Here is a 13019-nt window from a genome sequence, read left to right as displayed (position 1 = left end):
TCTACTGATACTTACTTCGTGAACAAAACTGGGACTCTGTTGAGCAAGTGGGCGTGTCTGAAGAGAAATCTCTTAAAGGAACACACTCAGTGTAGGCTACCCAACTACTGAACTACCCGAAGCTTTGGATTCTCCAGCTGCGCGTCGAGAAGGGACGTTCAGGTAAGCAACGTCCGTTTCAGTGCATCTTTTTCATTGTCCTTCAAATATCCTTCCAAAGTCATTTTTTGTCTTCAACTATCTGATGTACTTGCAATATTCCTGCAAAGATGAAGGGCATGATTCATTGTCATTTTTTTGCTATTCCTATCCATGGCTTTTAGTTCTGCTTGAGACCAGTCTATCAGCTTTGGAAGCCATATTACTTGGAGTTGGCGGGTTTTCTGGAATGCTGACATAGTCAACTATTTCAGCTGTATATCTAATGACTAGAATTGCCCAGGAGTTGATTGCCTTGATGGTATTTCTTCCATTGAGTTTGAACTTTAAGATCTTCTTTACTCTCTTGATATATTCATCTCTAATCTTTTTCTTGACTTCAGTGTGCTTGATGTTGTCAGCTTGAAGGATATCTTGTTTTTTTGTAGTTATCATCTTCATCCAGACTCTCAATATTATTTTCATAAGGCATCTTGATTCCTTCAATTTTCACTATTTTTCTATGTTTGATGGTGAATGTGGCACATTTGTTCACGCCAAACTCCATTGTAACATCTTGGCTATATATATATGGATAGTGTTGAGCAGTGATTCTATTTCAAATGGTGTTTTTCCAAACAGCTTCAGATCGTCCATGTAAAGGAGGTAGGATAATCTGGCAGGGTTTTTTTGATATTTGATAGTCTTGGTCTGAGTTATTCAGTACTGTAGACAGAGGAATCAGTGCAATGACAAATAGTAGTGATGTTAGTGAATCTTCTTAAAATATTCCTGTCTTGATATTAACCTCTCCCATTGACCTACAACTATGTCTTCCATTGTGTCATCAATCTTTGCACAAAACTTCTGGTGTTTCTATTGATTCCAGTTGTTTCTAGTCACTTGTTTATCCAGTCATGCGGCAGAGATTTGAATGCCTTTTTGTAGTCAATCCATGCTACATTCAGGCTGGTCTTCCTTCTCTTGCAGTTTTCCAAAATAATCTTGTCAATTGGGAGTTGATCTTTTGTTCCTCTGCTATTGGGGAAGTTTCCTTTCTGCTCAGATGGAAAGAGATTGTTTTCAATTAGATCAGGGGTGTCAAACTCACGGCTCTTGGACCAGATGTGCCACACGCTGACCATGTCTATGCCTGGTTTATTTTATTTATTTTATTTTATTTTATTAAATTTCTATACCGCCCTTCTCCCGAAGGACTCAGCGAAGGGGGAAAAGTAACGATACGTCATGTCACATGACAATGATATGATGATGCAAGTTTGACACCCCTGAATTAGATGCTGTTGGATTGCATCAGCTACCACACCAGTTAACAATTTGAAAGTTGTTAGTAAGCAGGTAATTGACCTGTAGTTGCCTGGTGCTGCTCCTTTTGCTGGATCTTTCATTATCAGATAGGTTCTGCCAGATGTTGGCCACTCTTCAATTTCAGCTCCTTATAGTATGTTGTAAAACTGCTTAGTAATAAGTGAGTATAGACCAATTAGATGTTTCAGCTAAAAACCATGCAGTTCATCTTCACCTGGTGCTAACCAATCGTTGATCTTCCTTGCTCCTTTCTCTACCATTTCTGCTGTTATTACTAGTTCTTTCATTTCAGCTTCTTTTTTATTCTTATCCACCTCCTTTAAACTTTATTCTACATCCTTGTTGTATTTCTTTGGGTTATCCCATATCTGCACCCAGAACTGCACTGTTTCTTCCTTGTCAGGTACTGACTAATTCATTGCAGTTTCTCCATTGATGGATAGGTAGAAACATTTCTGATTGGATTGAAATTAGAGTTTCGGCCTAACTTTTTATCTGCTGATTCTCTTAGCTATAGCTGTTATTTGCTGCTTTATTATTTACAGAGCTTGCTTAATCTTCCTTGTTTCTAAGTAGTATTTCTTGAGTTGATATTCTTTGGTCTTTTTGTTCTTCAGCTTCTTTTCTTTCATATGTTCTAGCTTGTTTGCATCTGATCTTATTTTCCAGTCTAATTTTTCATTTTGGTGGCGCACTGTTTGGTTTTTTCTTCTTCTCCCAGTTATTCAATTATAATTGCAGTGTGCTGTACATTAATTGGTTTTCTTTCTTGCAATGAGTTGGAGCTTATATTTGATATTGCAGTATTTTCATCTTTTAATGCTTCTGCTAGCTGTTTCTTTGGAAAAAGCTTCAATGCAGGCAGCCTTATTCTGATGTTTTTGTCCTGTTCTAGATACTCAGTTATTCTTTGTTTCTATTCTTTTACTTCTTTAGTTAAAGGACTTTGTTCTTTCTGAAGCAGACAAGAGGGATTCTGAATGTTGTTCTTTCCAGAACTGGTGCATTCATTTCAAATATCCTTTTCTTGTTGGATTTGATCTGTAATAACAGAGAATAGAAGTAGAAGTAGAAGTAGAAGTAGAAGTAGAAGTAGAGTAGAGTAGAATAGAATAGAATAGAATAGAATAGAATAGAATAGAATAGAATAGAATAGAATAGAATAGAATAGTTGGAAGGAACCTTGAGTCTTCTAGTCCAACCCTCTTCTCAGGCAGGAAACCCTATACCATTTCATACAAATATTGAATGGTTAATCTCTTCTTAAAAACTTCCAGTGTTGGAACATTCACAACTTCTGGAGGCAAGTTCTAACAATTGTTCTAACTGTCAGGAAATTTCTCCTTTGTTCTAGGTTGCTTCTCTCCTTGATTAGTTTCCACCATTGTTTCTTGTCCTACCCTCAGGTACTCTGAAGAATAGGTTGACCCCCGCTTCTTTGTGGCAGCCCCTGAGATATTGGAACACTGCTATCATGTCACCCCAATCCTTCTTTTCATTAAGCTAGACATACCAAATTCCAGCATTTTCAATTAGTAATGGTGAGTCTGGGAGGATAAAACAATATTCTTCCCAGCTTTCATTATAAACATGAGTCAAGTTACAAGCTGGCGTTATTTAGAACATTAGTATTTGTAAATAATATTGTGAATTATCAAATAATAAAATGAATAAATTCATTTCTCTAATGCAGAAAAGGAGCATTTTCTTACATTTTCCATTAATTAAAAAAAGACTAAGGTTGTTACCACAATGAATTCCTGCTGTTTTTAAGAAATGCAGTGAATGATTCAATGTATTAAAACTCTTATAAGAACTATTTCATATTAAACTCTAAAATAAGTGGAAAGCTGCAGCAAGAACAAATTTATTCATGTGCTAATTTTTAGTATTTTGTAGTAAAACACTACAATCTATATATTGAATTTACAAAATTATATTAGGGGAATTTCCACATTCCTACCTTTAATCTCTGATTGAAAAAAGATTAAATAAGAAACTTAAAGGACTAAAGCAATATTTTCAAAATATATTATTTTTAGCCTTCTTTCACTTTCTTATTTTTTACATCTAAATAAAACAGCATTATCACAGTTAATAAAATCAAATGATAGTAATAGAACTGATAGATTGTAAGCCATCGAGTCAGTATCAACTATCAGGGACCACATAGGTTTTCTCTAGGAATATGCATTTGAAAATTATATAATGTATAGAAGAAGAAACTATATGTCTGTGGAGATTCTCAAAACATAATTATCACAAAAGTGTTTTTTCAAAAGGCAACTGGACTTGGTTTTTGTTCTTCTTCAAGAAAAAATAAAACAGTCCAATTTCCTTTTGAGACAAGAAGTGTTATACTTCCCTAGCTAGTAACTTGTTATGGAATGCTGAATGTCTTCTTTATTCCTTTCCAGTTCGTTTTGCGCCTTACAGACCTCCTGACATCTCTTTGAAACCACTGCTTTTTGAGGTACCTAGCATCACCACAGAGTCTGTGTTTGTTGGCCGGGATTGGGTGTTCCAGGAGATTGATGTACATTTACAGAGTACTGATGCCAATGTGAACAGAGGTGTGGTGATAGTTGGAAATATTGGCTTTGGCAAGACAGCAATCATTTCTAGGCTGGTTGCACTGAGTTGTCATGGCACACGGATGAGGCAGATTGCTTCGGACAGCCCCCATGCATCCCCAAAACGTAAGTGAACCATTACGTTCCTATCTAAAAATTGCATATTATATGAAAAAGTATTCTTGCATTAAAAAAAATGAGACAATAATACTTGAAAATGTAAAATAATCCTCTGTATTAGAACTATTCATTTTCCAGTTCTCTACTATGTGAACTTCGTATTCATATTTTCAGAAAATATTTTAACTTTGGTTTTATTGCAGTGCAAGTTGAAATAAGTGTGTGCAACAGTTCATTTATGGCTGTGCATGGTGGTAAATTAATTTAATTGAAACAGTTAAGTGCCAAGCTTACACAATGAGGATAAATTCAAGGAAATCATAGTAGCCACCCCTAAATACAGAGTTGTTCTTTTTGAAATCTCTTTTTCAAAGGAATACTCTGTGAAAAGTTCATGCCTTAGAACAGCAATCCCCAACCTTTATGGCTTGGTGGCCTGGCGGGAGTGGGGCAGAGGAGAACTGATCTGGTGGATCAGTTCTGGAGTGGGCTGGTGGATGCATGCACATATGCCGGCCTGCACGTGTGCAAGTAGAGCTGTGCACAGTGCCGGCCTGCTATTCACATGGCTCACTTTCAAACTGGCCACAGCCCCGGTAATGGGTCTGCCCAGGGTTTGGGGATCCTGCCTTAGGAGACTTATTAAGTTATATGAAATACACAAGAATGTAAATTGGTAAGATGGTGGAGATTAATGCTACATGACCTTGGTGGTATGGCTGGATTATTTTTTAATTTTAATATTTTTAGTAAAATCTGGACTGGATTTGGATTTGGATTTGGATTTGGATTTGGATTCAGCTTTTCAGCTGTTTTGGGACTGTGTGCTACAAGCTACTCTGGCCACTTCATCAACAACAACTATGGTTGCATTTGTTGCATTGTCAGGCCCATGAGCCAAGTGTTGGAGATAAGGTTTTGAGACTGGTTTGACAATTCTGAGTCCAGAGAACAGGTTGGACGGGATCAGAGATTGAAGGAATGATTGGAGTAAAAAGTAATCTGCCATGTTTTGGACTGGGTATTGATCACATTAGAAGGTTGGACTATGTCCTGGTCACGCTGGGATGAGTGTGTGTGTGTGTGTGTGTGTGTGTGTGTGTGTGTGTGTGGGTTGGATGATGGATGTCACTTTGATTTGTTTAATCTACAGTTTTATAAAACAGTTTGGTAACAGTTATAGAAAATTATGGACAACATTACTATTCAAATAATAAGGCTTTAGGGATAAGTATTATTTCATTTATAGCAGGCTGTGTCAGCATTGTAATCTGTCCTGATTTTATGTAACAGTATTTTGATTTGCATCATCTCCCTTCTATGTTTCTATTTTTACTTCTTGCTTTTGGCTTGTATCAGGAGAATTTGTTCTTTCTTTGTATTACTTTAAATAGACTTTTATTTTGAAATGCATTTTAAAAAATCTATTAATATAATTTGTTTTTCTTTTGCTATCTAAAATAAAAGTTTACAAAATAGTATTTTTTTAAAAAATCATTCAGAGTAATTAAATGCTACGTGACCTTTCAGAAACTAATCTTTTAAAATACGAGTTATGGAAGAAGAATCCAGAACAAATTCTTTCTTCACAATTCAGAATAACAAAGTAACAGAGTAGGAAGGGACCTTGAGTTCTGGTCAAACTCATTGCTCAAGCAGGAGTAGGGGACCCTGTAGCATTCCAAACAAATGGATGTCCAATCTCTTCTTTAAAACTTACATGATTCCTTATGCTAATTCATATTTCTATCCATATATGTTGAATAAGTTTAGGATTTTCTGCCCTCCCATCCTTCACTGAATTTAATCACAAGCATTGCCATTCAACTCTGTATCCTTAACAGACCCAATAAACTCTAATCTGTTCCTATTCAACTACATTGCAGACATTGATGCAAATCGAGAACTTTCCCTTACTCAGCAACCCTCTGCCCACCCGTCCATTACCAGTGGGAGTTGTCCTGGAACTCCAGAAATGCGCAGACGCCAAGAAGAAGCTATGCGAAGACTTGCTGCTCAGGTATAAAATGGTTATTCCATTAAATGTTTTCTTTTCATTCAAGAACCAAAATCTGATTCTGCCTTCATAGGTAAGGGAAGTTGCTAATATACTTTAAGCAATTATACAAGAACAAAACAGATGCCAGACAAGGCCTTTGAAAGCATATATTTTAATATATGCACACATAGCTACCAGCAACAGTCCCTTCACACACATGGACACATGCACAATTTATTCGTATTTATAAACTTTCCTTCTGTTAGATTCCTTACACAAATGCACATATACTCATATACATACACACAAATTCTTCTCCCTCCCCCCCATCTAAAGACCTATATTATTACACACACACACACACACATACACACACACACACACACACACACACACATATATAGATAGATAGATAGATAGATAGATAGATAGATAGATAGATAGATAGATATAGATATATAGATATATATAGATATAGATATAGATATAGATAGATAGATAGATAGATAGATAGATAGATAGATAGATAGATAGATAGATAGATAGCATAACCCTCCTAACTACTGAAAATGGTTCTTTAGTATCAGGAAAGAAATTAAGCCATTATAAAGTTTTTGCTGGAAGAAGGTATTCCCTCCATTCTCAGCCAAAGGAAAATTATCTCCATCATTTAATCATTTTCATCACTTTGTCTTCACTTCCTTCCTTCTATCAAATGAGAGGTGCAGCTTTGCTCAGTTGTTTCATACCAGACACATTCAGTTAAAATCAGAATTCATTTTCTTAGATTACCAAAAAAATAGAACCACTGCCTTTGGTTTCAGAACCAATATTGTATATTTATAGAAATAAAGCTTAGCATTTTTCAGTCTGTATTCAGTGTGAAGAAGGTGGATAGGGTGCACTTTGAGTGTTTGGAGGCAGCCATCAGTGAACAAATGCCAACCTGCTTACTGCATAATGCTTGAAGTCTTTCACCTTAACAATGGATTCATTAGAAAAAGTATTGGAGCCATACTTTTTTGTACTTTCGCTTCAAAAAGAAACCGCTTTATTCAGACCCTGCAGTACTGAATTGGGTGCAAGAAGCCCAAGAAGTTCTATCTCCTTCTATTTTTTCTGAAATTTCTGACCCAGCCAGGTCTCTCTTTTACTTTGATTGCAATTAACTATTTGTAAATGGATCTAGATAATGGGAGAGTCCAGCAAAGCCAGGAAAAAATAATTTCCAAGCAGCCAATCAGGAGCAGAAGGGTTTTCCCTATGAACTTTTAATAGGGAAGGGAAATAGCTCTATTTTGCCTTTTCTTCTTACATCATGGAAGGAAGGAATCCTGGCTGGCTTTTGCCAGGTGAGTACTAGCCATCTCAGTCATGCAATAATGAATTAGTCATTTGAGAAAAATACAAAATAAAATGCAATCAGGATTCTGTTTTTAACTTTATATTAATGATTATTCTGAGCTGTTTTTGTAAATTTTGTATGCCCTTACTCAATGGGGAAATTCACTTACCTTCCCTACCGGTTCGCCAATGTGCGTGCTCCACATGCACTATCATCTGCGCATACGCAAAGCTTTCTGCACATACACAGAGGCTTAAATGTCACAAAAAAAGCAACATCATTATGTCAGTACGGATGGGCGGAGCCTCCGTCAGCTGCCACTACCAGTTCGCCCGAGCCGGATAGAACAAAATGTTGCCGTTTATTATACTATTTACCAAGTACTATTTCTAACAAATATGTTAGACTTATTGATGTTTGTGTTTTGAGAGTTGTAAGTTTTATTTACTTATTTTTATATTTCTTTATTTCATTATTTAACCTGACTCCACAGCAAATCTGATTGGGTTTTAAAAAAATTAAGAGAAACAATATATATAAAAGAAAGAGAGTACAGCTGAATGGAAGACAGAACCAAAAAACTAAAGAGGCACAGTCATTATCCTAACCCAGAGTTTATAAGAATCACTAGGTCTTTAATATTTTTTTTTAGATCCTCTTAGGTTCCAGATATCTGGCAGACCTCTCTCTTCTTATTTGATTGAATGAAACAATTTTTTAAATTTAATATGCATGTACTGAGAAACTGATGTTTGCTTCACCTTTTCTAGGTTGTTGCATATCACTATTGTCAAGCTGATAATGCCTACACCTGTCTGGTGCCAGAATTTGTACACAATGTAGCAGCCTTGCTCTGCCGTTCACCCCAGTTTGTTGCATATAGAGAGCAACTATTGCGTGAACCACATCTACAAAGCATGCTTAGTTTGCGATCCTGTGTTCAAGATCCTCTTGCATCTTTCCGGAGGGGAGTCTTAGAACCGTTGGAAAGCCTTCATAAAGGTAGGAATTTAATTCCATAACTATAAATGGCCACATAATTGCTTAAAACATATAATCTAATATAATTTTGCACATATTTTTCTATGTCTCTCTCACAAACTCTAGAACGGAAGATCCCAAATGAAGATTTCATCATATTGATTGATGGCTTAAATGAAGCTGAATTTCACAAACCAGATTATGGGGATACAATTGTATCATTTCTCAGCAAAACCATTGGAAAATTTCCATCCTGGTTGAAGCTAATAGTAACAGTTAGAACAAGTCTACAGGTAAGATATAAAATATGCCATATATGATCATTAATGTGATGAGCATCTATTTGTGGAAGGGGGAATTTATGCCCATTTCCATGGTAAGTATGTGCCTGAGTCAGGAGGTATGTAAAATATAGAAATAACATTATGATCCTGACCATAAAAGAGATACTATATGTAAATTGTTGATACTTTAGAAAAAATCAGAAGGTAGACATCTGCTATTATTGATTGAAACCAAATATAAATCTAATGTGATCATTTTTAGATTCATATGAGATCCAAAGCTAAAATGTGACCTTTCCATGATAATTAATTCTGTTTCTTTGCAATCTATAAAATTCTACTGATCCATATAGCTGGATTTCTGATCTTTCTGAGTTTCATTATAAACTGCTCTTGAAATTATTCTGTTTCTCAGAAGAACCATTTGATGCAGTGTAAACATATTCAGGTTTTTTTAAAAAGACAAGGTCCTTTTTGGATATATTATTAGTCTTTTCATTCAATTCCAAGTATCAGGAAAAATACTATTATATTTATTTGTTGGATGCTTGCTCTATTACAAATGGCTTTTTTCAAGTAGCTGTGCTACTTGAAAATAAATAGAGAGCTAGTAGTACAGACTCACATAGCGCGCACACACACACAAATAGAAAAAAACCAAGTTTTGGTTCATAGTTGAGCAATTTAGAGTTCAGTCAGAGGGATTGGAGAAACAAATAGTCTACAGCAGTCTAAGAGTCTAACACTCAACACTTTGCTGAGAGTCAAAGCAGGAACACGGATCCAAGATGAATGAATTATTCCCAATGAAGGGTCAGATGTTGATGGCTTCTCTTATATAGTCAGATACAGGTATGGCTTAGCTGACATTTTTCTTTACTGCTGAAGTTGCTGAGCAGAACATATTTTCTTGGCTTTCTGAAGTTGTAATTGATCTTTGACCTCTTCCTCATGACTCTTTCCATATCTGCTGCTACTGACCTTCTGTTGAATCAGCCTGAGATGAATGATATATGACAATTCCTGATGTTGGCAACTTGATGAATCAGGCCTCTGTGACTCTGGGGAATCTGAGTCTATAACAAAATTGTCACCCATCCATGACTCCCATCTCCAGTACCTGGAGGCTTGGCTTTCTGCAGGTAATGGCAGTAAAACTGCTGACCAAGCACTGTGTAGATCTGTTCTGACCTAGGCTTCCTGAGTCAGTAAAACACACGAGTAGTTCAAAAAACCTCTTTAATTGCAACAGCTGTGAATTCTGTTCATTCACAGATGAGTCCCAAATAAAAGAGTCCTTTGGGATAAGGTTGATAATCACCCACCTTTATCTACCTTGACACGCTGCCAAAGACCTAATTGGCAAAGCCACACGGAGTCCAGAGTCAAACAGAGCTTCAGACTTTAAACTGAATAGAATTAACAACGTTGCTTCCTGCAAAGGCCCACGTGCCTTTGCTCCTCTTTCAAGTCTTATGGGAGGGGCCAATCATCTCCAAGCCCTACTCCCGAATCTTCCCTTTTGTTTTGACTGTTCTTGCCTTCTGGCAGCTCTGCACATGCTCGCACTGGGAACAGGCTCCCCCTGTTCCTCTGTCTCGCTGAGGTCTGACTCTGGAGGCTCCGGAGGCAGCATGTACCTCCCAGCTGTCCCTTTCTCTGTTTCCGATGCAGACCCCTCATCCAAGCCCTCCCCAGACTCCAGGATTGGCCCATGTTCCTCCCCGATTTCCTCACTATCCGACTCTGCTGCCAGCTCTGCAGGCCACCAGCAGACCACAACAAGATCTGATTTGCATTTTCTGAAAAATGACCTGAATTAGCCATACAGTCAATCAAGTAATGGGTTATCTGTGATAGTAGCAGGTAGATAGTAGCAGATAGATTCAGAATGCAGTCCATTTCATATTCCAGTTCCCTCTTCATCAGAACTGTGAGTCTTAGAGATATAGGCTGATGGTGATGGCTTAAAGGAGATATTGGAACAAATATGAATTGATGGAACATAGGATAGATATTGAAGATTATCAGGACCTTTAAAAGAAAAGCCATAGCGTTGATGATGGATTAACTATGGGAAAACACCCATAAAGCAATAATCAGCTAAATATCTATATACTTCCTTGGCTTTATGAGCTGGTTCTGAAGAACATTGGCTCTTAGTTTCTCCAGGAAGTAGTCTAGGGTGGGGACTGGGGATTGTCAGATCATGGGTGGAAAGGACTTGGATAGTATTCAAAGTTTGTATGAAAGTGGTGCTCAAGATCAAGACACTTGTTGGAAGAAGACCAGTATCTCTTCAAGTTGATGACAGCCACAACAATCTGAAGGATCTGTAGACATCAAAGAAGCTAAATCAGTGGTGGTTTACTCTGACTTCAAGATTACATACATTTCTAATAGGTACATCATGTCCTGTCTCACTAGCTGGAACATGAACTCAGGGAGATTCACCTCCTCCCTCATATGATCCCAGAGAGAGGTTCAACATGACTCAATCTATTGACCTACTGTAACAAATCAGGCAGCATTTTGGGAATGGCCTCTATGCCCAAGCACATTTCCTGAACTTCAGGAATGAATTTATAATAAATTTATTATAATTTGCAATTATCAAGAAGCCTTGTATATGTTTCTTATTTCTTTGCAGAGCTAACTCTTTGGCTCTTGTTGGATTCCATGGCAATTCCAGCTGTGGATACTGAGTATCCTAGACATTATATCTTTGTTAAATCAAAAGCACATTACAAATATTTACAGTGTCCATATTTGGTCTGAAATGCTACCTTAAATTCATCACCTTCACAAATTTACACTAAATCTCCTCAGAGATCCAGCTTTGATTTTTTAATTTTTTAATTCCTTTTAATTAATGAGAAAAAGAAAAAAGAAAAAGAACAAAACACAAAGATAATGGTGGAAATACATACAATGTTAAAAAGAAGAGAGAAAACAAAAACAAAAAGTGATTTAACCAAACAATAAAAGAAATATAATGAAGGAAAAACAGTATGATGTTATAACAATGCAAATATTATACAAGTACTTGTATATTTTTAATATTTTAACCTACCATATTCTGTATAAATGAGTCCCATATTTTATTATATACTTGTCTATATAAGGCCTATGTCTACAGGCAATCTGTTTATAAATGGCAAGAGCAATCAGATGTTCAAACCATTAATAAAGGGGGCCATACATGCTTCCTAATGCTGCAATATTGATCTTTAGCCATAGTAAGGTCATATAGAATTCATGTATATTGTCTATTTGTCAAATTCCAAAGGGACTTGTCCGTAGCCATCATTAAAAGTGTGGCACCCAGTTTTACAACCCTTTTATGTTAGTTTAGCAAATCACCACAGTTGTTAGGTAAATCACATGATAATTAAATGGTTTTCCCATTGACTTTGCTTGTCAGAAGCCCTATGGGAAGATTGAAATGGTGACCACTCCAATAAGTCCAAAATAAGTGGCAGGGAATAATGATTGCAAATGCTGATTCAAATTAAAGCACAGTAGTTATTGAATAAACTTTTTTATTCAAGAAGTAACCATACTTCTTTTTAACAAACAGGAACAGTACTAGGAAAGATTGGTAGCCGTATAAATCCTTGTTTTAGATTTTTATTGAAAAAAACCCACAGAGGGAATGTAGTAACCCTACCAGTATATGGGCCTCAAAGACCAAATCTATGTCACACTCATAGGATCTTTGTGGGGCAGCTTATCTGCTTCTACTTTCTCCAAAACATCCTCAAATTCCATATATTTATTTTATAATGTCATAGCTTCCTCCACTGAACTAGATTTGTTGAATTATTCCCTACAAAGAGTTGGTTGTTAATGGCTGCCCTTAAATAGATCAGATGCAAGTGTGGCTCAGTTACAGGTATTTGCATTGTTGCTTCTCAAGGAACTGAGTAGTATAGCTAGTCCTCGATTTACAACAGTTCGTTTAGTGACTGTTCAAAGTAATAACAGCACTGAAAAAAGTGACTTATAAGCATTTTTCAGACTTACGACCATTGTAGCATCAACCTGGTCACGTGATGTTTGGCAACTGACTCTTATTTATGATTGCAAAAGGCTCATGTGATCTAATGATAATTGATATGTCTATTATGAACATCAGAGAAAATTACCACTGTAAAATCATTCATTAATGAGGAAGTCCTGAAGCTACATTATATAAGATTCTGTCTATGTGTCTGCCTGCCAGGCTATATATGTCTGTCTGTCTGTCT

The 13019-nt window shown here is 36.5% G+C and overlaps 1 protein-coding gene across 8 annotated transcripts in view; it reads left to right on the top strand.

Annotated features, from left to right (window-relative positions):
* The window catches only part of TANC2 (tetratricopeptide repeat, ankyrin repeat and coiled-coil containing 2), a 376797-nt gene that overhangs the window by 284306 nt on the left and 79472 nt on the right, over positions 1–13019 (top strand). For all 8 annotated transcript variants that reach the window (XM_034416164.3, XM_034416167.3, XM_034416168.3 and 5 more), the window contains 4 exons: positions 3885–4166; positions 6047–6180; positions 8275–8506; positions 8612–8778. In XM_034416164.3, coding sequence (XP_034272055.1) covers positions 3885–4166; positions 6047–6180; positions 8275–8506; positions 8612–8778 — 815 coding nt within the window. The remainder of the gene's footprint in view (positions 1–3884; positions 4167–6046; positions 6181–8274; positions 8507–8611; positions 8779–13019) is intronic.

The sequence above is a fragment of the Pantherophis guttatus genome, chromosome 4 (genome assembly GCF_059756535.1).
Source record: "Pantherophis guttatus breed Tessera chromosome 4, ASM5975653v1, whole genome shotgun sequence".
Lineage (NCBI taxonomy): Eukaryota > Metazoa > Chordata > Lepidosauria > Squamata > Colubridae > Pantherophis > Pantherophis guttatus.
The sequence above is the reverse complement of the archived record's forward strand: the minus strand, read 5'-3'. Positions and strand labels throughout refer to the sequence as shown.